The sequence below is a fragment of the Rhinatrema bivittatum genome, chromosome 8 (genome assembly GCF_901001135.1).
Source record: "Rhinatrema bivittatum chromosome 8, aRhiBiv1.1, whole genome shotgun sequence".
Taxonomy (NCBI): Eukaryota; Metazoa; Chordata; class Amphibia; order Gymnophiona; family Rhinatrematidae; genus Rhinatrema; species Rhinatrema bivittatum.
Genome location: NC_042622.1, coordinates 224466113 through 224493324, shown reverse-complemented (window position 1 = coordinate 224493324; position 27212 = coordinate 224466113). Strand labels below are relative to the sequence as shown.

General features: G+C 50.9%; 1 protein-coding gene across 3 annotated transcripts in view; it reads right to left on the bottom strand.

Moving 5' to 3' along the window:
• The window catches only part of KCNN1 (potassium calcium-activated channel subfamily N member 1), a 140445-nt gene that overhangs the window by 13432 nt on the left and 99801 nt on the right, over positions 1-27212 (bottom strand). For all 3 annotated transcript variants that reach the window (XM_029613745.1, XM_029613743.1, XM_029613744.1), the window contains 3 exons: positions 11309-11450; positions 8293-8403; positions 7765-7892 (listed from right to left, as the gene is read on the bottom strand). In XM_029613745.1, the coding sequence (XP_029469605.1) occupies positions 7765-7892; positions 8293-8403; positions 11309-11450 (381 nt within the window). The remainder of the gene's footprint in view (positions 1-7764; positions 7893-8292; positions 8404-11308; positions 11451-27212) is intronic.

The window sequence follows — 27212 nt, the reverse complement described above, 5'->3', positions numbered from 1 at the left end:
CCCAGAATGATAGGGTGCATGGCCTTCTCTAACACAAAGAAGGAAATTAACTCAGTATGGAGGGATTCCGGTGCGGAGGGTTACCGATTCGGTGTGATGGGTCACGTCACCTGGCAAAGGCTCTCCATGGATAGATGATAAGAGCAATGGAATCTTCAAAGTGATGAGGGGAGTCCTCAAATGTTCCACTAGGCGTCGAAGTATAAAGTTGCCTCCTGCCCCTGAATCCACCAGGGCAAGAGTTTGAATTTCGGACGGTCGCAGATCAGGGAGACTGGGAGAGAGAGTGGAGGAGAGGGCGTAGTAAGGCCTAAGAACAGTCCTCCCGCAGGACTTAGGCCCGTCCATTTCCCGGACGAATTGACAGGTCATGCCTCTTCCGAAGTCTTCTCTCTTTTGAAGTCAGATGACTGCGACCAAGTTGCATTGGTTCCTCTCCACTGGTGACAGGTATTGCTGGAATCATCTGAAGTGCAGGTTCAGCACGAACCTCCTTCTGAACCGGTCCTTTACTAGGCTTGAGTTCTTTCACCTTATCACGAAGCCGGTGGTCAATTCTAGTGGCCAAAGCCACAAGTTCATCCAGCGAGTCAGGTGTCTCACGAGCGGCCAGCTCGTCTTTCAAGCGAGTATCCAGTCCTCTGAAGAAGAAGGTTTTCAGACATTTAGAATCCCAGCATAATTTGGTAGCAAGAGTCTTGAACTCTATTGCAAAATCAGCCAGTGGTCGGTTGCCTTGCTTCAGGTCCACCAGAGCAGAACCAGCAACGGTCACTCGAGCAGGATCATCAAAAACGGATTTAAACAAATCCAAAAATCCGTCAATATCCTGCAGAATTGGATCCTTAAGTTCTCACAGCGTGGAGGCCCAACACAAGGCCCTTCCATCAAGATAAGATAGAATATAAGTAGTCTTGGCGTAAGCTGTGGGGAAGTGAGGAGGCTGTAATGCAAAATGCATGCAGCACTGATTTAGGAAACCTCTAGTTCTTTGAATCTCTCCAGAGAAACGAACTGGAGCAGCCAGAGGTACCATAGTCTTTATAGTTACTTCAGGTAACTGACCTTCATTACTGGAAGCAGCGCTTTGATCCTTCTGTGTGTGCAGCTGATGAAACGCAGAAGTGAGTTTCTCCAATGCGTCCTGTTGTTCAGCAATGCGCCAAGCCAGGCCGGGAATGGCCTGCAAGGCATTGAGCTGTGCCGGATCCATGGAGTTAGCAATCTGTTATAGTTAGTGAGGTTTGGGTGGACCGTTGGACACTGTGGCAGCTGACCACGCCCATGGGAGGGGGGAGTCCCATGAGGGGCCACAGGTCAGGCTTAGCTCTGGACACACAAACACAGATAGTTCTTTATTTAGGCATTTTGAGAAGCCACCAGAGGTGGCAGTAGTGAGTAGAAGATTATAGCCCAGCTGGGCTAATATTCCCCAGGGCGCTGGAACAGAATTTCTCTGGAAGCAGTGCTGTAGTGGAGAGAACTGAGAAAGTGAGTACAATAGAACATTCACAGAGTCCCAAATATGGAGAAGCCCCAAGATAAGGAGAGCTGGTCCTCGAGGAGCGAGTACCAGACCCCTGGAGGTAGAGAGACTTGTTGGCAAAGTACTCACACAGCGGTTCCACGTAGGAGATGGCACTGGCACTGGAACGGGGGCAGACCCTCGAGGAGCAAGTACCTGGTTCCAGGGAGACAGCTCTGAGGAGTGGATGATAGTAGTACTCACTGATGGTGTCTGTAGTGAATTCTTCCAAGTGGGAACATGGACCCTCGAGGAGCGAGTACCGGTTACCTGACAGCGACCTGAAAGAACCAAAGAGGCCCCCGAGGAGCGGGTACCCCGTTAGCAGAAAGAGTCCAATGGAAGTTGGAAGGCAGAGAAGCTGGATACGGAGAGCGAATCCCATCCGTAAGATCACCCTTGCTAAATCAACGGCTAGCAATAAACTGTAGGTTTAAATATCCGGGCAGCGTGACGTCATCACAGGGGGTCGCCCCTGAGGAACGCGCCAATGAGGAAATAAGAATGAGGGCCGTGCGGCGCGCGCGCCCTAAGGTACCTGAGGAGCATGGCGGGAGGCAGCGCCCAAGCCAGTCCGGGGACGCCGGAGAGGACGGCAGACGGACGCCGCGGCAGCCAGGCGTCCGTGAAGAGCAGGAGGAGTCGCAGAAAAGGAAAGGTAGGCGGAGTGAAGCTGTCGGGAAGTGACGGTCGCAACACAGATGTCTCACCAATCAGTACACGTGGAGTCAGCACTAAAATGAGCAAAGAAAATGAGGATATTTTCCAACACTTTGCCAAGGAAAGATCCCAGACTGCTGGACAACTTTGGGAAGAAAGTGTTCCAGAGTTCCATGCATTTCCGCAGACCAGTTCTACATGATTGGAGGGAGATTCCGCATATCCACAGCTGCTCCTAGACACAGAAGAAAATGTATGCCCTCTTATTTGTTCAGTATATAAGGCATTTGACACAATAGTCCACTCATTGTTCACCTCCATAGAGGCGCACCGCATTGTTTGGTTAAGGGTCAGCAGTTCATGCGATGATGTCCATGATAAGCTAGATGTTCTCTGCCTAGGAGATTATCTCGTCAGAGACAAACTCTAGGAAACGGCAGCTCAGATCAAGGAGCAACATGTGGAAGTCCAGTCGCTCTCAACCAACTTGAGGCAACAGTCAATTTCAAGGGATCCCTACTTCGCTTATAAGCATTCGTACTTTTAGAGATACCCTTCCTGCGATACCAGACTCTTCGTCTGCTTCCACAGCACTAACTCTAGGCTGACAGCATGAAAGGCACCAACACAACAGGTCCAGCCAAAACCTAGACCAAGTTTTGACCAATCTTCAAATACAGCCCTCAACCCCTCTGGACAAGAGAGAAGTTATCTCTGCCTGAAGGAGTGGAATCACCAAAGATCACTGGGTATTGAAAATTGTGAAATCTGGTTACCATTTGCATTTCTCCCAACTACCAACACATCCCCATTGCTCAGTCTTCAGTCCAGATCTGTCTTACTCACTGCAGCTCCACATGGAGGTGGAGTCGCCTCTCCAGCAGTGAATACTAGAACCTGTCTTGACTGACTAACATGGCCAGGGGTTCTATTCCTGCTATTTCCTCATTCCCAAGAAATTAAGTGGATTATGACCCATCCTGGATTTCTGAAGTCTGAACAAGCATCTGTTACACAGGAGAAATTCAAGATGGACTCTCTCCACACCAGTCTTCCCTTCATCTAGGCGGGGAAATGGGTGTGTGCCCTGGATTTGAAAGGCACGTAAGCCCACATACCCATCCATCTCTCCTACTGGCATTATCTTTGCTTTGTAGTGGAATCCTCTCACTACCAGAACTGGGTACTCCCTTTCGGTCTTTCAGTGGCACCAATGGTCTTTGCCAAATGCCTAGTTGTGGTAGCAGCACATCTCCATCAACAGGGCGTCATGTTTTAACTGGATGACTGGCTAGTTACTGCAACTTTCCAAAAAGGTGTGTTGACCTCCCTGGGAAGAACAATTCAACTCCTGTAATTCTTAGGGTTCCAAGTAAACTTTGAGAAATCAACCCTGATCCTGTCTGAGAAAATCAAATTCATCAGGGTATGGATAGACTCTTTTAAGGAAAGAGTGTTTCTTCCAGCAGATCGAGTGGATATCCTCAGGTCCCTTGGTGAACACGGATTAGACAACAACCAGGGACTTGCTAATTGTTCTGGGTCACATGGCGGCAGTAGTTCATTTGGTCTCTGTAACCCAGCTCTACATACATGCACTATGATTTGTATTTGTATTTATTAAAATGTATTCATCGCCCATGCCAAGGCCCTAGGCGATGTGCAAAAAACATACACAATAGTCCCAGAAATCTAAACATGGTGCATACGTAATAACTACAATTATAAATACAGAACATAAACTGCCAATAGCACAATCACCATGGAAGCTGTTCCATTCTATAATTTTCTGTTAACCGTCAATTACAGAAATGCTAGTCCCAGCAGATAAAATTTAAGGGATGCTTTAAAAGTTTTTGTACATTCCGGCAATCTCAACACTTCCAAAATTGTGTTCTGCATCACAGGTGCAGTGATAGAAAAAGCACAGCCTCTTGTGATGCATAAATGTAATCCGCTTTGATGTGCACTTTGAAGTGCCGAAAAGCGGAATATAAAAATCTAAATAAATAAATTTCACTGAGGATACTTCAAGAATCCCTCTTTCTTGGGATCTAAGATGTCTTGTAGGTTGGTATATTCTCAGTAGAAAGCTAATCCATAGCAGAGACTTTGTGCTAAGAAGCTTGTGCATTATAAGTAATGTTTTGATATGGCCTCTGTTCCCAGTGGGACCAGTTAACTCAATCTTTGGTGAATGTCTTGTAAGAAATGAAAAGAGAGCTCTGCTGGTGATTAGACCCATACATTTTATAGGAGAGATTTCGCTCCATCTTCTTCTCTATCGGGTAATGTTATCGACATCCCGATTGGATGGGAATCATGCACAGGTCTCTTCCAAACTCATTGAACTTGGACGCCAGTAGAACAACTGCTCCAAATCAATCTATTAGAGCTTCGAGCAATCAGACAAGTCTTGAGAGTTTTCTCACATCTCCTCAGAGGAAACAGAATTCTCATTCAAACTGACAATCAAGTAGCCATATTTTATGTCAACAAGCAAGGAAGCATGAGATCATGGACTCTCTGCCAGGAGGTGATAAGAATATGGCAATGGGCATGCAACCATCAAGCAGTTCTGCAAGCGACCTACCTTCCAGGGATTTCCAGCATGTTTAGTTCTCACAAATGGTTTCTACATTAGTCAATAGCCAATAGGCTGTTCGACGTTTGGGGACACCCCTCAATTAACCTTTTCACATTGGAGAAAAACAGAAAGCTGGAAAGATTTTGTTCCATTCTTTCAAACAAACTCAAGTCCTCTCAGGATGTTTTTCTGCTCACCTGGAATGCAGATCTCATGTTTGCTTTTCCACCGATTCTGCTGTTAGCCAGGACAGTGCAAAAAGTGCTCAAGGACAGGGCCCACCTGATAATTATCGCACCAGCATGGCCCAGATAAGTGTGGCTCTTATACCTGGTACAAGTGCCCATCAGCTCCTGATTCCTCCAGGGGCCAACCCATCATTATTGACTCAAGAAGAGAGCTGTCTGTATCATCTGAACCTTCTCTCTCTCAACTTGACAGCCTGGAAGTTGAGAGCTCACTGATCACATCGTTTTCCTTACCCAAGGAAGTTGAAGACATACTAGTATCTAAAAGGAAACCCTCAGCTAGAAGGGCTTACAGCTTTAAATGGAAATCGTTCTCATCCTTGTGTCAACAAAACTCCCTGGACCTGTTTGCATGTGAAATATGTAAGCTGCTTCTGTCTTTCCTACTCAGGACTCAGTATCTCTTCAGTCAAGGTCCACTCAGCCTTTAGTGTCAAGGTTTATGAAAAGACTATGGAATGCTAAACACCCAGGGACCAGGCCACCTGTTCCATGGGATCTTAATGTTGTTCTCTTACAGCTTATGAAGCCATTGGGAATGGCTTCTTTGAAGTTCCTCACATAGAAAGTGTTATTTCTGGTTGTGATTACCTCAACCAGAAAGTCAGTGAGCTTTAGGCATTGGTAGATTACTCAACATATATATGCAGTTCTTCCACAATAGGGTGGTGCTCTGCACCCACCCAAAGTTCCCATCGAAAGTGGTGTCAGCTTTTCATGTGAATCAAGCCATCATGTTACCCATGTTCTTTCCAAGGCCACAAGCTCATGGAGGTGAGAAAACCCTTCTTATATTGGACTGTAAAAAACCTTGGCTTACTGCCAAAAAATAACTCAGCCACATCATTAGGCCTCACAGCTATTCATCTATTATGATCCTAACCACCTGGGCATAGCATTTGCTAAATGTACATTGTCCAATTGGCTAGCAAAATGTATCATGTATTGCTATGCACTCGCTAGCCTCCACATTACAGACTCTGTTAAGGCTCATCAAGAAAGAGCCATAGCTGCCCCAATGGCTCGTCTGCAAGCTGTACCTATTGAAGACCTTTGCAAAGCTGCAACTTGTCATCAGTGCACACCGTCATGTTCCATTACAATTTGGACAATCTGTCAAGAAGTGACAGTAAATTTGGTCAAGCAGTTTTCAGTAGCCTGTTCACCCAGTAGTCTACTCTCCATGGGTTGCTTTTTCAGTAAGTACTCCATTGCAACTCTTAGCTTGGCACTCCCAAGCTAATTCATGGCTAATTCAGCACTGCTTGTTGACGGAGAAATCAAGTTTGCTTACCATAAACATTGTTCTTCGCAGACAGCAGAATGAATTAGCCATGCTAAATACCCGCTTGCCTCCCTGGAGAGTCGAGTTGCTAGCTAGACTTAGTTCTAAAATCAACTGAGGGAGCGCATGAGCCAACGCCCATGCGGGAACTTCCATACCTGCTCAGTAGAGCAAAAGCTGTATGAGCTAAGAGAGAAGGGTCTGTTTGGCGCCATCGAATGACATCAGCCACGTGTCATGGCTAATTCACCCTACTGTCTACGGAGAACATGGTTTAAAGTAAACAAACGTATTCTCCTTCCCCCTCTAAGAAAAGATCAAGCCTCATATGACCGACCGTGCCACCTACAAATGCCAGTGATTTCTTAGGTATGCCATTGGATCAGGATAATATCTTGGATCCTTTAGCTTCTATGGGTTTTCCTTTCTTCCTTCTACTATGGAGCAGTATGTAACATGGGTTATTATGTGCCTTCATCACTGTTCCTTTTTGTCTTGTTTTATGTATGCTCTGCCCTTCAGGCACAGAGTCTTTATATGAAGGTTTTTGCGTTTAGGTTATATGTACTATGGGTCATTATATCTCTGTATCACTGTTTATTTATTGGTGTTTACTATGCTGTACATCACCTTGGATGATATTTTTTCAAAAAGCAGGTAATAAATTGCAATAAGTAAAACACACACCCTGAAAACCACTGGAGCACAGCTGTGGTCACAACTTCTTATCTGCCTTTCTACCATAGAGTCCCAACTATGTTGCCATCTGTTTCTTCTTAATTAATGACTTTCTCTCTCTCTCTCTCTCTGTCCTTCTCAGGTCTCCTCCCGTTCTCTTCCCCTCTCTCCCCCAATCCCCACCTTGCACTTCTGCTCAGCCTTGGCTCCGCATCTCTAGGTGGGGGAGCTGCAGCCTTCCCTTAGCAGTGCTGGATACGATACCTCTCCCCTGGCAACACGAGCCCAGCCTGACATAAGAGTGCCTGGTGGTGTGGCAATTTGGGGAGAAAGAACGTACCACACGATGAGGAAGCAAAACAGAGCAGTGCAGTAACCAACATAAACACATCTTTGAAGCATACATCAGTCTTCAGCTTCTGCCCAGGATCTCCCCAGAACCTCAGAGGGGCTTAGTGGAGACAAACGCCTCCCATTTCCAGGTACTGCAGAGAGCGAGGGAATACCTATGTCCTTAATACACAGTGCAAGTGCACCAGTGCTATGTGGTGGCCCCATACAGATGTACTGTTAGAGCGGGCCCAGGCCAAGGAAATGTTGTGGGGGTGCTCGTCTAGATTTAGTGGCCTGAGGCTAATAGAAACATTGCTTGGGGGGTAAGGTCCACTGCACATCGCATTTGAGAGGGTTGGGCTGCTGCACATGACCCTCTGACGCATTTTTGCTTTTGTAGAGGTAGGAGCTGCAAGTCCCAGGTAGAAGGCAGAGAGCCGGCACTTACTGATGGATGGCTTGTAAGAACTTGCGTTGGTGTTTTCGGACCTTGGCATGGTCGATTTTCTTCACCAGCTTGGTGTGTTTATAGATAAGCCACGTTTCCCTGAGTACATTGGCAGCAGCATTTTTTACCTGCAGGGATAAAGCAGAAGGGCAACAAGCTGAGGCTGGAGAAGGGGGCCATTCTCTAGCGATGCTCCTCGGCAGAATCAACACCAGAATTCGGAGTTCAAACCATTGCTCTGAGCTGTCTGCCCGTCCAAAGTCGCAGTCCATTTCAGTGACTAGTTAAGAGGAAACCAGCATTTCTGTAGGCCAGAACTCTCATCGCTGTATGGGAGAGTCTGGGGAACCTAAGCTCAGTAAAATGACTGGGATACTCAGAGCTGCGCTATTAGCTGGGGAACAGTTCAAATGAGCCATTATTTGGGGCTCACCCAGCCTAGAAGAATCATCATTAAGAAGTCTGAGCCTAAAGGTCGATACCCGGCTGTGGGCAGTTTATGGTCCTTTTGCCTTCCTGTTTCCTTACCCGCTTGGTCAGCTGTGTGTCCATCATGAAATTGTGCACATGTTTTTCGGCTTTGGTGAGCTCCAGCTTCCTCGCGACGACAGCCACCACCAGGGCAGTGCAGCCGGCCCCCTGGAGGGAACACAAGCAGAAAGCAGGCCACGAGATGTCAGTGTCCTTTCTAGACTTCCATGCAGAGACTCCGCCAAGAGGACGAGAGGAGGAGCGGCCCTAGTGGTTAGAACAGTGACTTGAGAATCAAGGCACCAGGGCTCAAATCCTGCGTTTCCAGCTGTCATCAGGTTTAACATCAGCTGGCCGGTGCCGTTCTGAAAATTGGAGGTGCAGGGCCTGGAGCAACACACCCCCCCCCCCCCCCCGGGGCCTTCTAGAGCACCAGAGCCTGCTTGATAGCGGCTGGTGAGTGGGAGTCAGGGGGGCAGGCAGGAGGTCCGGGAGGGGGATTTTTTTTCACAAAGGGGGAGGTGGCTTGCTCTTCAGGACATTGGACTTTGCACATTCGGTTTTTTTTTTACTTTGACCATCTCAAGGGACAGTGATGGGGGCTGGGACAGAGGGTCTCTCCCCAGGGGTTGGGCACTGGGCTGCTTGGGCCCTTAAAATGACAGTCCCAGGAGCATCGGGATGCACATTAGGGTCTTGGTGCTTCCAGGAAACGTTAGCGGTAACTTTTGATTTGCAGCCAACATTAGACCAAATATTACAGCTTGAAAATTTCGAGACAAGCCCTGTTATTTGACATACAGGATTTTGCCTAATAATGAGCAGATCTATCAGCGCATTACCATTCCCTCCTTGCACCAGGTTTTTTTGGGGGGGAGATAACCATACCTGGGAACTTTTGATTTCCAGGCACCCTGAGATTGTTGCATATTAGCGGGGGATACATGCACTGGTAGCAGCATGCACACAAACTTTCTCAGATACACATACACCTTGCATGTTCACTCGCATACTCTCTCACACACACACACACACACTCTTATACCTCATTCACCCACAGACTCTCACACACACACACACACACACTCTTATACCTCATTCACCCACAGACTCTCACACACATGCACACTCACTCAATTCTCTCTCTTCCACACACACACACACACTCACCTCAGTAACAGCAAACCAAACACCCTCCACTGCCAAACACTTTTGTGAAGTAACAAACAAACAAACAAAAAAGACACCTAAACCTTGCTGTACCCTGCCATACCAGCACCAAGTCTCAGAACTCAAACAGCAGCAAGCTTACCGATGAAAAGGCAGCAATGCAAATATTATAGCAGGCCTTAGAACACTAATACATCACCTACTGGGGTAACAGAACAAGCCGCACGTCTACAAGTCCCTACACGCTAATAGAAATACAGCATCTCAGTCACATCCGCAGAACACAGATCGACCCTTCCCTGATACAGAATAAGGGACTGCAAATTAGAAACACAAACATGCAGGAAAAACCGAAATGGAAAGTGAGAGAAACCAGACTCTGAACTCTGGAATACTGAAGAGCAAGCAAAATAAAAATATATATTGCACATTCCCAAAGATAGCACGTGCCAATCACTAAAAAATCAAAATGAAATGTTTTTGGGGTTTTTTAACTTTGTTGTCTGATCTTATTTTTAATTGGTTGGACCTGGTCTCTTTTTTCTATGTTCCCATTCTCATTCTTTTCCTAATTCCTTTTCTATGGATTCTTTTTTTTTCTTCCTGTTTCTTCTCTCTCCTCCTGAGTTCTTCTTCCCTTCCTCTCTAAAACATACGAACAGGCTCTCACTCTCACATGCTGTATCTCTCACGCACACAGACACACACAGGCTCTCACTCGCACATGCTGTCTTTCTCTCTCATACACACATACAGGCTGTCACCTTCACATGCTGTCTGGCTCTCACATACAAGCATTCTCTCTCACAGCCCCACACACACACACACACACACACACTCTCACACACTCAGTCAGGGCCCTGACCTCCTCCTCGCCTCTAGGCCTCCTCCTCGGGTGGCTACAGGATGAGATCCGCGGTGGCCCTGCTGCTGGGCCTCCTCTTATCAGGCTGCCATGGGATGGAGTCCGTGGCAGCCTGATAACATGTGTTATCTCCATACCTGGGATCTCTCTGGATTTGGCCCGGAGGCTCTGGAATTCTGAAGGAATTGCTGGATTCTCCGCACCAACATCCCGAAACTCCGGGTTCTTGTTCTGCTTATGCAGCCCAGGAAGAAGACCTCCTTTTCAGTGTGGGTCGGACGATCCTCTTTCTGCCTGTGCGGCTCCTGTGGTCTTCTTCCTGGGCTGCGTAAGCAGAACAAGAACCCAGAGTTTCGGGATGTTGGCGCGGAGAATCCAGCAATTCCTTCAGAATTCCAGAGCCTCCGGGCCAAATCCAGAGAGATCCCAGGTATGGAGATAACACACGTTAAGCCCTAATGCAGTTTTATAAATGATCCCCTCTTAGGCAGGGACTTACCAACCGTACCTGAATTTGTAACTTACCTTGAGATCAGATTTGGAAAGGGGAGTAATTCAATCTGAACACCAAATCCAAGAACATCCCAAGGGCTAGAGCACAGACAGTTAATGGGAGCTCACCAGTACTGACAGCCAGACTTCCAGAATCCCAGCTGGAATGGGCTCACATGACAACTTATCTGCTAATGACAGGAATCTCTAGCTGATGGCTTTCCTGCTCCCCAAAATAAGAATACCGAGCTGATGTGCAACGTTCATGACTGTGCCCTTTATCTTCTGGCCCAAAGGCTTCTGGGAAAGTAGCAGCCCCCCCGAAGGATCTCAGGATCTCCCAAGGTTGCTCCCATCTTCCTCCAATCGTCCGTGGGCATAGAAATGATCCTTTGGCCTTTTTTTGGCATCATGGAGGGCTCTGCCCCATGACAGAAATCTATGATGTAATATCCCAGTGGTACATTTCCTAACAGATTTCAACCCTTCAAGTGTCTAGCGAAAAAAACAAACAAACCCAAAACCAAAAAACCATATTGACCTTACCATTATTCCTGTTAGCAAGCAAACGCCCTTCCCACAGTAGGTGTGCGGTACCATGTCTCCATAGCCGATGGAGAGGAATGTGATTGAAATTAACCACATTGCCCCCAGGAAGTTGCTGGTCACCTCTTGTTTGTCATGATACCTGCCAAAGTAAAAATGGAAGAGCATGCGTTGAAAGTCTAATGCGACAGAACAAAATGTCCATCCTTGCTCTTATCTCACCACTCTCAATCTGCCTAGATGGTTTGATGTTCCTTGGGTTCCTCTGATAACGGACGCTTCAATGACATTTCCAGTCTAAATGAGGTACTGGCTTTGAGCCAGGTATATCTTTTGGAAAGGAATCTCGCTTAGCATTACTTCCAATGCTCTTTAGTTGTCAAAAGCAATGGAAGCACAGCAGTGTCTTGCCCGGGGGTGGGGGACGGGAGGTGAGAGGGCTCCTTGATTCAGGGATAGCTATTTCAGTGTGGGATATTTTGATCTCTGCAAGCCATGGCTCGTGGCCCTAACTACAAATCCACTGGCAGGAACATCTTTTAGCATGTCATTCTAGTACGGCTTGGAAGGGCATCACAAGCTCATACTGCGATGGCTGGATGCTGTCGTGACACCATTCTTCCAGAAGCCCCATCTGCCGGTAATGGTTCCCCTGGAAATAACAGTTGATGTCTGTATGTGAAGCATCTGTAGGTACCTGCAGGCACTCAGATATGACACGCTGGGGCTCCTTCTTCCCTCTGGGCCTGGTTCGGGGCTTCTACACCAACTCCATTCAGGATCTAAATTCTTACAGGGTCCGTTTTCACTTTGAAAACTTTAAAAATAATTTTAGGATCGACTCCCCCTCTACTCTGGTTCGGGCACCAAAGGCGATGTCGATGGTTTCTTAGGAAACAATTGGAACAGCATTGTACCCTTTCTTCAGACAAGAACCGTGAAATGGGTCTAAGGCTGACGCCAAACCAGACGGCTTCCATTACATCCAAGCTGACTCGCAGCAGCCCATATGAACTTGAACACCATGCAGCAAGACAAGGGACTGATTGGTTGCGGGAATCCCAATGCTTCCTCACTATAAGGCTCTTTATGTCAGTTGGTTATTATGCAGCAGCCGTTGTACCTTTAACTGCTCGCTTGAACCCACCACCATTTTACAATCTCCCCTTTGTGCAGCTCATAGCCTAGAAGGCGCACAACGCCCAGGGTTTTTAGGCTCAGCCTTATAAAGCAGATGCATTGCATTCCTATAGTGCCGTTAGCAAGGATGGGGGGGGGGGGGGGGGCGCTGGAGGGTAAGACACACAATCCTTTGCAGAGTGCTTGGGGGTGAGACATCGGAGAGCAGCAGACCGGAGGCTGCAAGCTTGTCCAGGGTTTTGGTTTGTTTTTTTAAATAATGGCTCAAATGGCAGGAGGTTTCTTTCTAGCCCCTCTGGGGAACAGGAATATTGTTCTGGCCGGGGAAATGTCACAGAGGCTTAATGCCGTACAAATATTCAGGCCTGACTTTATTCTGCGCAATGCCTGAGCTGGGTCAACAGCCAAATGTCTAGAGATTTACATTCCACGGCATTTACTGTTCTCCTCCTCGGGTCAGGCTCGTGGCATGTTTAGCTGCCTCCTGTGCGGAGTTACTTGTGTGCAGGATTCCCTGGCACTCCTCCAAGTGCCACGGAAGAGGGAGGGGGGGTGGGGGGCTTTTGTGGTTAGGGCACCAGGTAATGCCATGGAAGTAAAATAGGCTCCTCTCTGTACCACTTTCTCCCATTGAATGCTCGGGGACAGTGAGGCCGACAGCTGGGGCAGTCAGCCAGGGCACAGTCTGAGGCTTTACCCTACATCTTTACTGTTCTGTTCCAAATAGTAAGTGATTAAGAAAGTCTCTCTGGTGAAAACTGAGAGGACAGGTCATTCTTTTTCTAAAAGTGCTGTGTTCTGCAAATCTGTGGGACCTGCAAAACCTTTTGCCTTCCAGAGATATGAGAATCCTTTTATTACCCTTGACCTGGCTTGGGTGCTACCTACTTTCCCCAAGGCTGCAGCTAACGTCTTTATCCGTTTTTGGGTTGTTGTTTTTTTTTTTTTTAACCCAGGAAACAAAAAAGCAGTCTTCAAAAGGACAATGATAATCACAGGTTCCTGGAGGAGCACTGGTTCTGCATTCCCAAGCACAGGGACTGTTTCTTTGTTTCATACAGCACTAATGAGACCCCGGGCCAAAACCCAAGGTATTACCACAGCGCTGCAAAGCAGTGTAAAGTCTTCTGCAGGAGGCTGATATAACTCAGCAGGCCAGGCACATATGCAAAGTGAATGCCCAATAAATTCGTTTCATTTTCCAGAATCTTAATCAGGGTTTCAGACGGATTACTCTGTAACTTTTTAGAATATAGTCATTTGTTCACTGTATGTTGTTTTTTTATTTTTATTTTACCGTCACGTGTGATGATTTATATGTTACTCCCATCGAGAGGGTCTTGGACCTACCGAGGACAGGAATAAATAAAATAGCTTTCTATTTTTTTTTCCCTCTTATTCCTCCTTCTTTGGACCAAGTTCTGGGCAAAGCTGCCTCCCTGTGCGGAACAAGCCTTCCCCATAATGCACTGCGGCACCATGCACCCCCCTCTCGTTCCGTGCCATTGCATTAACGCCTTGCTGGCGATGGCCCATGGCGCTAGCTCACTCTTTTTACAACTCTTTAGAAGGTTTCCTGAAGGAGCCGGCGAGCGTGGGAGGAAGAGATTGAAAGTTGATTCTTCTTACAGATCTTACAGATCTAGGCTAGGGCAAGGTCATTTTATAGTTCCCAGTTGCAGACTTAACTGCAAACATTTTGAAAAGTTTAGGAGATTTTGGTTGTAAATACTAAAATAAAGTAGCATAGGACACATTATGTTGTATAATGTGGTGGCAGTGTCCTCTCAGATGAGATAATATTCCTTTGCACGTACACCAAAAATGGTTTTGGTGCAAAAAGCATTTCTGTGCACATAAATCATATTTTATGCACAGAAAATATGCATTTTTGGGCACAGGCATTTTTTTCTATGCATACAGTCCCGACTACAGGTCCCAGCACTGGAACTCCAGCTATCTCTGTGCAGGAGAACAATGGCCAGCGCTAAGAAAACCCGAGTTCACCAGGGCAGTTGTCTGCCCTGGGGGCGAAGAGCTAATGCTGTCATTAGCATGAGATGTCCATGGGAGGGCGCTAAGCAATGCACACAGTTTTAAGCGCACATTTGTTTTCTGCAAAACTCCTTGGGAGTACAGTGCGCAGGAAGGGAGGGTAAAACTGTGCACTCTGCCAGGCCCTAGGGATGTTGGGGAGGGAGGGGACATAACAAAGGTAAAAATGCCCGGGTAGCTGCGAATGGAAGGCTCCTGGTGCCGGCTCTCAGCCCTTGTGAATTAAATGAAAAAAGGAATGCCTTTGAAAATCCGATCTAGGTGAATTGTTTTCCGAGCCCGCATTCCTTTGGACTAGGTGAGCGTGTTGGCATTCTGGATCCCTGCGTGCAGGGGAATGGGCGGGCAATTCTCAGGCCCAGGTTAGCGGGTTTTTCAAAAATTGCCTTCCCTGACTTTTAATTGTCAGAGGGCAAGGCCTCGGTGCTTACTGGGTTGAGTGGGACTTGCTGGGAGCAATTTTCCCATAGCACCCTGTTTGCAAACTGGGAGGACCCTTTTAACATGTGTACTGTATGCAAATGTTCACAGAAAAACTACTGAAAATTGCCAATTGCAAAGAGCATGACCTGTGTGTGCACCTGCTATTTGTGCAGACAGTAAAACAGTGCACATACATCGGAAAGCTGTTTTACTCTCCTGACCTAATACCCCCACCCACACACAGGAATGGTTCTTTTTCCCACGGCTAAAAGTCCACGCACTGAGGAAGCCCTCTGCATACTTTTAGCAGCTCGGGGAGGGGGGGGGGGGGGAGGCAAATTTCTAGCCAAGCCATTTTTACCCAGCTCTGTCATTACTCACCCATGTAAATGACTGTGAAGGGTATAACTGATGGGAGAGTGAATGCCGCTATTTTCTAGGATCCGTAAGAGTTTTAGTTATAGAGGGTGAGTGCAAAATACCCGGGGGGGGGGGGGGGGGGGGGGGGGGCTGGCTTTATTTTAACACGCTCTCCTTCTCAATCTCAGCATTCACTCTGTCTTACTTAATGATACTAAATGGTGCCCAGCAGCTAATGTTTACAAAGTGTAAACGTTTTCGGCTGGCATCCAGGACCTGTGCTCTGAACAGGGCAGGGACGCCGCCACTTGGGAAGGTGGCAGCGATCTCTCCCGTTTCCCTCCAGGAGAGCGAGGGCTGCTCGCCAGGGTCTTCTTTCTGGATTCTGCTGCCGTGGCCCCCAGCTGCTGTTCTGGAGCCTCCGGTCCTGCCTTGGGGCTACAGGGCCTCTCTTTGGAAACAGGAGTGATCACACAAGCAGGGGATCAGCTTAGTGTCGCATGGGAGGAGTGTAAGGGCTTTCACTTCCTGGCAGGCCTGGATAAGTCTCTGTAGTAGCCAAACATGTCAACCTGGAGGTTAAAGGTCATTCTACAACTGCAGCAACAGCGCTCAGCCGTGCATGAAGGGCAGGCTGCATCTGGCAAGCGTTTTCAATGTGCTCTTAGCTACCTGCCATCTTGAAACCTTGAGGCCTGCACTGGTGAATTCACCGTTGACTACAGTAAATCCCACCGGTATAGCACTTCTTCTCATTATAACACCACCATAGCATATTCCACTGGGGGGAAATCCCTGCAGAGGTCCTCCTCTTACCAAGTTATATCAAAGCTTAGAAATGAAGTTTCTAACCAATGTGCAACCGTTTTTTTTCAAATGGTCATTCATTGGCTGGTGGCATAAAACCCCTGGAAGATCCCTGGGACGGATTCTCTTCTTTCTGTATATGGGGAGCTGTAATACAGGGGGGGCTTTGGCCTGAGGTTCTGTTCGGCGCTTCCTCTGGTCACCTGAAGATTTATCACTGGCTGTCAATGACACAACGCCTCCCACGCAAAATGAAACAGGATGAAGACATCAAGACATGAAGGTGCAGGGACGCTAAGACCCAAAAGATAATCTAATTTCGATATTCTGCAACCAACCAGCAACTTGCATGCAGCTTTGCAATCCCCCCATCCCCCCCCCCATCAAAATAAATAAATAAATAAATAAGGTCAGGTTATCAGATCAAACAATCCGGGATCCAATTCAAGCACCCGAGACTCAGAATTTAGGACTGCTGCGGAGCTGTAAGACAGTTTACCCCCCGCCCCCCACCTCTCACGTCAAGTAACTGGACTTTGACCTCCCAAGCTACAAGGGGCCAACAGGGGACGGAGGAGGCCCCGGGGTACAGAAAGGGCAAAAGGAAGCTTAGCACTTTAGGGCTGGAACCCCAGAAACTCCCCTTCTCCTTTGGGTCATGCTCACATCTGCAGCGCTACAAAAGCGTTCCAACAATATCTCTCTGGCGGGGACTGGCTGGGTGTGACTCGGGGTCTGGCTGAGTGTGACTCGGTGACTGGCTGGGTGTGCCCCGGGGACTGGCTGGGTGTGACTCTGGGACTGGCTGGGTGTGTCCCGGGGACTGGCTGGGTGTGACTCTGGGACTGGCTGGGTGTGTCCCGGGGACTGGCTGGGTGTGACTCTGGGACTGGCTGGGTGTGTCCCGGGGACTGGCTGGGTGTGACTCGGGGTCTGGCTGGGTGTGTCCCGGGGACTGGCTGGGTGTGACTCTGGGACTGGCTGGGTGTGTCCCGGGGACTGGCTGGGTGTGACTCTGGGACTGGCTGGGTGTGTCCCGGGGACTGGCTGGGTGTGACTCTGGGACTGGCTGGGTGTGTCCCGGGGACTGGCTGGGTGTGACTCGGGGTCTGGCTGGGTGTGTCCCGGGGACTGGCTGGGTGTGACTCTGGGACTGGCTGGGTGTGTCCCGGGGACTGGCTGGGTGTGACTCGGGGGTCTGGCTGGGTGTGTCCCGGGGACTGGCTGGGTGTGACTCGGGGTCTGGCTGGGTGTGTCCCGGGGACTGGCTGGGTGTGACTCGGGGACTGGCTGGGTGTGTCCTGGGGACTGGCTGGGTGTAACCCGGGGACTGGCTGGGTGTGCCCCGGGGGCTGGCTGGGTGTGACTCGGGGACTGGCTGGGTGTGACTCGGGGTCTGGCTGGGTGTGTCCCGGGGACTGGCTGGGTGTGACTCGGGGACTGGCTGGGTGTGACTCGGGGTCTGGCTGCGTGTGTGTCCCGGGGACTGGCTGGGTGTGACTCTGGGACTGGCTGGGTGTGACTCTGGGACTGGCTGGGTGTGTCCCGGGGACTGGCTGGGTGTGACTCTGGGACTGGCTGGGTGTGTCCCGGGGACTGGCTGGGTGTGACTCGGGGTCTGGCTGGGTGTGTCCCGGGGACTGGCTGGGTGTGACTCTGGGACTGGCTGGGTGTGTCCCGGGGACTGGCTGGGTGTGACTCTGGGACTGGCTGGGTGTATCCCGGGGACTGGCTGGGTGTGCCCCGGGGGCTGGCTGGGTGTGACTCGGGGACTGGCTGGGTGTGACTCGGGGTCTGGCTGGGTGTGTCCCGGGGACTGGCTGGGTGTGACTCGGGGACTGGCTGGGTGTGACTCGGGGTCTGGCTGGGTGTGTCCCGGGGACTGGCTGGGTGTGACTCGGGGACTGGCTGGGTGTGTCCCGGGGACTGGCTGGGTGTGACTCTGGGACTGGCTGGGTGTGTCCCGGGGACTGGCTGGGTGTGACTCGGGGTCTGGCTGGGTGTGTCCCGGGGACTGGCTGGGTGTGACTCTGGGACTGGCTGGGTGTGTCCCGGGGACTGGCTGGGTGTGACTCGGGGTCTGGCTGGGTGTGTCCCGGGGACTGGCTGGGTGTGACTCTGGGACTGGCTGGGTGTGTCCCGGGGACTGGCTGGGTGTGACTCTGGGACTGGCTGGGTGTGTCCCGGGGACTGGCTGGGTGTGACTCTGGGACTGGCTGGGTGTGTCCCGGGGACTGGCTGGGTGTGACTCGGGGTCTGGCTGGGTGTGTCCCGGGGACTGGCTGGGTGTGACTCTGGGACTGGCTGGGTGTGTCCCGGGGACTGGCTGGGTGTGACTCGGGGGTCTGGCTGGGTGTGTCCCGGGGACTGGCTGGGTGTGACTCGGGGTCTGGCTGGGTGTGTCCCGGGGACTGGCTGGGTGTGACTCGGGGACTGGCTGGGTGTGTCCTGGGGATTGGCTGGGTGTAACCCGGGGACTGGCTGGGTGTGCCCCGGGGGCTGGCTGGGTGTGACTCGGGGACTGGCTGGGTGTGACTCGGGGTCTGGCTGGGTGTGTCCCGGGGACTGGCTGGGTGTGACTCGGGGTCTGGCTGGGTGTGTCCCGGGGACTGGCTGGGTGTGACTCGGGGACTGGCTGGGTGTGACTCTGGGACTGGCTGGGTGTGTCCCGGGGACTGGCTGGGTGTGTCCCGGGGACTGGCTGGGTGTGACTCTGGGACTGGCTGGGTGTGTCCCGGGGACTGGCTGGGTGTGACTCGGGGTCTGGCTGGGTGTGTCCCGGGGACTGGCTGGGTGTGTCCCGGGGACTGGCTGGGTGTGACTCTGGGACTGGCTGGGTGTATCCCGGGGACTGGCTGGGTGTGTCCCGGGGACTGGCTGGGTGTGACTCGGGGTCTGGCTGGGTGTGTCCCGGGGACTGGCTGGGTGTGACTCGGGGACTGGCTGGGTGTGTCCCAGGGACTGGCTGGGTGTGACTCGGGGACTGGCTGGGTGTGCCCCGGGGACTGGCTGAGTGTGTCCCGGGGACTGGCTGGGTGTGTCCCGGGGTCTGGCTGGGTGTGTCCCGGGGACTGGCTGGGTGTGACTCGGGGACTGGCTGGGTGTGTCCCGGGGGCTGGCTGGGTGTGTCCCGGGGTCTGGCTAGATGTGCCCCGGGGGCTGGCTGGGTGTGACTCGGGGACAGGCTGGGTGTGACTCGGGGACTGGCTGTGTGTGCCCCGAGGACTGGCTGTGTGTGCCCCGAGGACTGGCTGGGTGTGCCCCGGGGACTGGCTGGGTGTGACTCGGGGACAGGCTGGGTGTGACTCGGGGACAGGCTGGGTGTGCCCCGGGGACAGGCTGTGTGTGCCCCGGGGACAGGCTGGGTGTGTCCCGGGGACTGGCTGGGTGTGACTTGGGGACTGGGTTGACAAAGCACTGCTCCACAGCCAAGGCAGGGGGGGCTGAAGGGGAGACTCGCTCCTTTATTTCTGGTCATCACTTCCCAATGACAGGCACTCGGATCTGCCCTGTGCCTGGAAACCCTGACAGGTTGTATTCAGCTCCTCTTTTCCCAGTACAGAGTGGCTCCAGGTCATAAGGGACAGGCTGAACCAGACCAGGTTTTCTCTCCTTCCAGGTAGGGGTTTATAGTCATGAATTCCCCTGCGGCCGAATGGGGTGAGGTTTTACAAAACAAGGACCAGCTTAAACTTCCCCGATACTGTAAATATGCCAGCACGCACCCCCCCCCCTCTCCCCAGGAATTCTTTGCACAGCAGCTCCAGGAAAAGTGCTTGGTGAGTCCTGGCGAATGGTAACTGCGCATGGGAAGCAGTCTGGCCTTGAGGTGCTGCCACCAACGCCAAGCAAAGCTGGCACCTCCATCCCTCAGGACACTGGAAGGCATGAGACATCCAGATGCATCTCCAAGAAGGAAAAAGTGACATCTCGTGGCAGCGGCACTGAGCAGGCACTTCCATAAGTCCCACCAAGGAAATGAGGGACAAGTAACCAGAGAACTCCTCCCTTAAGAACATAAGAAAATGCCATACTGGGTCAGACCAAGGGTCCATCAAGCCCAGCATCCTGTTTCCAACAGTGGCCAATCCAGGCCACAAGAACCTGGCAAGTACCGGAGATGCGTCAAGCCGCGGTCGGGCTCTAACGCGCGTCATATCGCTTACATCGAGCGATAGGGGCAATATTTTGCATCTCCCCACCCGGGTAACCTTCCCTATCACCTTCTCTGCATGCCAGACCCTGCAGGAAGATTCCTGCAGGGTCTGGCACCCCGATTCTGAGCATGGCCGATTTAATGCACAGAGCATCGCTTTCAGAAATACCCTGCATGCTGCCTGTATAGCGTGCAATGAAATTCTGCTAGGGGAAGCCCAGGACATGGTTCTCCTCCGCCCTCTTCATCAGATGGTATAAGAAAAGCACTATTGCACTGGGCAGGAAACACGTCTCGGCCTTTGTATTCTGTTTAAATTGCATGGGGAATTAGTGCAAGAAAGTTATTGTGACTCGCGCACTCAGTTAAGACCTTGAGGAAGTGATGTACGCATGTATTAGCAGCAGGAAGCTTAATTTTACACAGATGTGGATTCTATTTGATGAGTGTCATTGGTAGGGGGACGGGCCAGGGGGTCCTAATTTCACACAGGAAGCAACAACCAGACACACCACTGCAATAACATGTGCGTTAACGCACAAATTAATAATTTTGTAAACCCTTGATGTAGCAAGCTAGTGCTACGCTAATGCACCAGGAGTTTAAAAAAAGGGCGCAGACTGGAAAATACGAGTGCAGCACAGGCTGAGCGCACATTTTACCCCTGGGCACTGCTCCTTTAAGAGCAGGGGTGGGGGGGGGACGGGCGGGAGAAAGCTTCAGAGGTTCCAGGTCTGGCCTGCCCAATGTTTGGCCAGGAGGGAAGGAAGAGAGAACCGCCGAATTGGGAAAAAGCAGGCGGAGGCAGAGGTGGCAGGTGCCGGAGGGGAGAACAAAAAAAAAAACAACAACAAAATGCTAACAGTTCCAGGGACCTGAGATAGGGAAGGTGGGGGCTGGTGCTGGGAAGGCCATTGCCAGACAGGGCAAAAGGAATCAAAACAGAAAAATCCTAAAACGCAGCAACAGGAAGTTGCTGTGGGCTCGCCGGGCCTCTCCCGTGTGGGGAAACTGCGCGCCACCTCTGACCTGGAGTCAACTTTCCAGCGCAAAGAAGATGCGCGTTAAGCCAGAACCCTTCCCTGCGTTGCGGGGGGAGGGCGGTATGCCTATTGCCCTCATGTGCATGGCATTTCCACACGAGGGCACTGCGCAGGACGCACAGCCTTGCACGCGCATTTTGTGTGCGTAAAATTGGCCCACCCACCGGAAAAACCTGCGTTCTAATGAACGCACCCTATTGCATCAGCCTGTTAAGGGTCCTGGCTGCCTCTCTCTCTCTTTATCTCATGGGCCGATGCAACAAGGTGCGTCCAGCACAGCGCACAGGTTAAAGTGCGGTTGGATGCGAGTTTTGCACGCGCTAGATTTGCACCCGGCACGGTAAGGGGATTAGCGCGTCCGAAACGCGTGCCCAGACAACTGCGTAGCCGATCGTGTAGGTGAGGCTACCAGCTGCTACCCCTCCCTCCCCCGGATGCAGAAATTCGCAGGGTGCCCAATGCGCACTTTTTAACAAGGCAAATTCAGCTCCAGCCCCGGAGCTGGCGTTAAGTCATCCCGCCAGTCAAGGGCTCGTGAGAAATGCACAAATGCCGTTCTGCGTGGTTCCTCCTTCTAAGTATCATTGCGAGACTTAAGATCTCCTGCTTGGAATAATGTGACGACCTAATGTAAAAAAATAAATAAATAAAAATCTGGACGCACAATATACACAGGTTCCAGGCATGTACACTGTGCGTGTATACTGGGCAAAAATCAACTGAGGCGGGATAAAACGGACGCTTGTACTGAGCGCCCGCTGCAGTCGTGGGCGCACAGCCGCCTCTCCTGGGTGCCCCCTTGCATTTGAGCGCCGGGGACGGCGAATCCGTCCCCAACGCGACCTGTTTGGCGCAGCAGCTCATTTACATACTGCATCGGGTGCCCCAGGAGATGTGGACGTGCCCGCGACGAGTGCCTGTCTTGCCGCGCGTCTTACTGCGCGGGCCTGCCAGGGCAATGCGGTACGGTGCATTCCCCAGCACACACGGCTTTACCCGTGGCGGTGCATGCGGTCTATGTGTGACGCAGTGAGAAGTTTTGTGTGCACAAAAAAAATAGTGTGTGTGTAAAACTCTGTATCCTGCTTAGCATCCTCGTATGGAAATCCTCTCCGAATGAGGGCATTAAGCAGTTACCCTCCTTCTCCTCCCCCCAGGGCAGAGAGGTGTGCTGGCCTAATCCAAGTTTTCTTAGTGCTGGAAACTTTTACCCCCGGTGGGAAATGAAATAAAAAAGTCTCCAGCGCTGATCCCGTCTGCCTAATACCTTAGATGAAACGAGTAAAACTCAAAATTCAACAAAGAGCTGGTGTTAGCAGCATGTAATGCGGTTCAGTCTCTGTCTATTTCACTCCTGCTCCTGTCTACCTCCCTCCTGGTCTCCCTCAGTGTCCATATCTTCCTCCCCTTTCCGGTCCTCCTCAAGGCTGCTTTTTAAATGTTATAGGCGGTTTATTTGTTTTGCAGCAAGTTTTTTTCACTGGGCTGTTATCAGTGATGAGCTACAACTTTTTCCCTTCTCGCTTCCACATTCAGCTCTAGCCCAAACATATCTGCCCATGCTCCCCCCAACCCCCTTCGCCTGAGATAAAATGTGTGTTCAGAGAGAGGAAACAGCTGAAAAACTAACGGGCCGATACAGTACAGTTAACCCGCCACTGGACGCGCATTTTTGGCGCGCTAGCGTTACCCCTTATTCAGTAAGGGGCCGAAAACACGCGTCCAACCCCCCCGAACCTAATAGCGCCCGCAACATGCAAATGCATGTTGCGGGCACTATTAGGAATGCCCGCGCGATTCAGTAAGTAAAATGTGCAGCCAAGCCACACATTTTTCTTTCAGAAATTAGCGCCTACCCAAAGATCGGCGCTAATTTCTTCGGGCACCGGGAAAGTGCACAGAAAAGCAGTAAAAACTGCTTTTCTGTGCACCCTCCGACTTAATATCGTGGCGATATTAAGTCGGAGGTCCCGAACGTTTCCAAAAGTAAAAAAAAAAAAATTTGAAGTCGGCCCATGGCTGTCGGGTCAAAAACCGGATGCTCAATTTTGCCGGCATCCGGTTTCCGAGCCCGTGGCTGTCAGCGGGCTTGAGAACCGACACCGGCAAAATTGAGCATTGGCTGTCAAAACCGCTGACAACCGCCGCTCCTGTCCAAAAGGACACTAGCGTGTCCCTAGCACCTCCTTTTGCCTGTTTTTACCGCCGGGCCTCATTTGAATAGAGAATCGCGCGCACAGGAGAGTGGCCTGTGTGCGCGCCAGGAGAGCGGGCATTCGCCCGCTCTTCCGGGGACTTTACTGTATTGGCCCGTAAGGAAAGTGGAGAGAGTCAACCAGAACACTACGTGGAGCAGGGAGACAGGCGGGAAAGAGTGGGATCTGCCTAAGGTGGAAAAGCCACTTTAAGAAAGCAGAGGGCCTTGGGAGTTGTGGGAGTTGTGAACTGGAGTCCTGTGGAGAAGGTGGCCAGGACTCCAGTTCACAGCCCCACAAGGCATTCAAAAAGGAGGAAGGCAAGACCAGAGTGTATGCCTGCATTACAGGAGGATGGCAAGACCCACACCCAGAGCAACCCTGAAGATAGGAAGGCAGAGGACGAGGACAAGCTGCCTGAAAGGACTTTCGGCAGCCAGATGAAGCCACGCTGCTGAGGCTAATTGCCTAGGCGGGGCAAGGAGAGATATACAGCAGGCCTAGGGACAGCCTCTGCCCAGACATAGGTGGGGACCATGAAGGAGTTTAAGCAGGGCTCTGACAAAGCCAGGTCTTTGGGGAGTTTCAACTCCCCCAGAGAAGTCCAGCTGTAAATCCAGATTTCGTCGGCCTGTGTGTTTGCCTGGCAGTGTAGGAGTTTGGAACCTTTCTCTCCTAGAACTGAGCCACCTAGAAAGAGAGGCATAGACGGGATGAGGCTCTGCTACCAAACTCACTGTTAGTCACCCCCCCCCCCCCCGTTACCATGGAAGAGAGGGGTAATCCCATCATAAGAAGCAAATCCCCTGGGGTTTTTGCTTTGGTGCAGTTTGAGGAGAAAACTCCAGTCATGCAACATCCAAACAGTCCTCTGGCAGAAGGATACCAGCCCAACTGACTTCCTGTTCAAATGCCAAGGACCTCGGCTGACCCCTGGCTTTCCCCACTCGCGACTTCGATCCACAGCTGCGGAGTTGTGAAAGGAAAGCCGGAGACCAGTAGATGCTGTGCTGTTCGATTTTTCTTTTCTAGGTAATGGAAAAGCCATTGAAATTAAAATCACAATAGCAATATAGTTTGGCAAGGCCCTTCTAAAGCAGCCACGCAGCCACCCTTGAGGTGCGTGTCACGTCACCGCAGCTGATCAACGTGTGGACGCATCTCGGCAGCTTTTGAAGCATGCAGAGAGAAGGAATAATTGGCAAAAAAAGAAAACAAGATAAAGGTCCTGAGCAGCGAAGTAATCTGATAAAGGTCACATGGAGGGACCAGTACAAGAGCCAGGGCTGCAGCCCAGGAGTTGATCTGCTTTCTGGTGTTCCTTAATTCCCAGCCCATGCTGTACCCTGGGGAAATGTTACTATTGTGGATTTTACTGCCTTCTGCCATCTTCCTCCTGTTAACTTGATGGAAACTAGCAGAATAAACCCCTGGAACACGCCACAGTACTGGCAGAACAGGAAACAGGTGCACACAGAGATGCTATTATTGTGGGCCATGCCTGGAGTGGCAAAATGCTGTTTATTTTTTATTGCAGTACCAAGAGGCTCTTGGCTGACTTGCCCCGGGGGCACATTTCCTACAAAACATAACAAAAGCCATCCTGACAGCAGTCTGAGCACCACTGGACTAGGAGGAGTCCTATCTGTTCTGCCGCCCCAGTCAAGTCCATATTAAAACCTGAACTGCTGGCTCAAACCACTCTACCACGGGAGTCTCAGAGGAAAGCAAGACACGTGTGGGTGCCGATAAAGTTTTTCAGAGTTAAACAATATTTCCCACCATATATCAGTCACACTCATAGTTTTTAAGCCATTAAGTCCCTTTTAGGCTGCAGGTCCTGGAGCTGCAAATGCTGGCAAGAGTCAAACATGCCCTCAGTCATCCCGGAATTTGATTGGTTTCTGGTGGCAAGGATGTCACCAATGGCATCAAGCACCTTGTCCATCCAGCCCTAGGTTTGCCCCATTGCATGCATGGAAATGTAGTCTTATTTTTCTCAGAAAAATCAGAACTGGCAAACCAGGACTAGATTAGACTGTTTAGGTTGACTTCGGTGCGGTGAAAACCCCTTGCAACGAGCTAACCAAATAGCAGTATGCATGTGTGGGGATGGCCTTCTTCTTGCAGCTTTCAGGGAAACCAGAGATTCAAAGACGGTGAACAATGCGCAAAGAAATATAAATTGGGACTGTTTTATTCTGAAATATTTCAGTGATAGGCTTGACTAAATCCACACCGAATCTTTTCAAGCTGAAGTTGGGGGCGGGGATTCTACCCAGAAGCCCCTGCAGGGAGAGTTGTCAGTTGGCTCCAGGTCCTAAGGAACAACTGAGATAGTCCTGGATTACCACCACAAAGTAATCTGGGCTTTTCTCAAGCCCCCCCCCCTTAAAACTGGGAGTTGAAAACATAGGTCCTTCTCTTCTGCTCCTAATGACATGGAGTCAGGAGGACAGCAATCTCTTCCAGTCTTGGTCCCTCCCTGTTGAGGATGGAGGATGCCCCTCATGCACCACTCAGATAGGAATGAGGAGAAAAGCGGGCACCCGTAGACCTGGAACAACTCCACGGGAGTGGCTTCCCCCCCCCCCCCCCCTAGGCGATGGGCGTCAAATACTCCCTAAACGCCCAGCTTGTGCATCCCTTCCCCACCCGCCTCCGAGGTTGCCACCTCACCCGAGTCAACTTGAAGAGGCTGCTGATCCAGTCGTGGCTTTGCCCTCACCTTGTACATGCTCTCTAGTTCCCGATTACCTAAGAGAAGTAGGAACACGACTCCATACATGCAATGGGGCAAGACCAGGATCGGATCAGTCTCTTCGGGGCTGACCTGGGGTGAGGCGGCAATCCTGACAGCAGCCGCAGCTTAATCCTAAATTCCGGCTTGGGAGAGGCTGCTCGGTGCAGACTCAGGTCAATTCCGGGAAGGAACCAGGACTCACATGTTGTCCCTAGGAGCAGCACAGCACAGCACAGCACAGAGGAAGGAGACGGGGGAAAACAAGAGCACATTAATGAAGGAATCCAGCCTTGCCGGGAGAGTGATGTATAGAGCAAAAAAAGTTACAATATTACAATGACAATTCCTTCCTCCATACATTGCAAATGAACATTGCTGGGATCCCCATCTAGCGCCTCCCCCGCCAGATGATCTGCATGAAAGGGGACGTGCGGGTTTTAGTGGAGCACGGTTTGTTTTTTGTTTTTTTTTGGGGGGGGGGGGGTGTGCTAATTTGTGATGAAACCGAATACTCCCATCCCTTGCTGGTCACCTTTCCCCGCCCCCCCATACTCCCAGCTGTTTGCAGCTGCAGCTTTTCCCCTTGACTGCAATGTGACCCCGTCTATACTGCCCCCCAGGCACAGGGCAAAAGCTTCAGAGAGAGAGGGGGGATAGAGGAGGAAGGGGAAGGGGCACTGAAACAGCAGCTGAAGGGCAAAACAAAAGACCAGGAAAGGCAGCGAGAGACTGAGATGTGGGCACTTCCCTCCCAAACATGGGGGAGACAGGCACAGGCCGTGGGGGCTTAGAAATAAAATCAACCTCCGCTCTGGTGATCTTTAAAAGCGACATGCATGCCCACCCCGGGTCACTATGGGGAGGAGGGGCATTTTACTAAAAAGTCACAAGGTACTGGTTTAAAGCCCCACTGTGGCAGCACTGGCGCCGAGAAAGAATTCCCTTTTGAGAATTTCAAGGAAGGTCGGCCGGCTCGCACTTA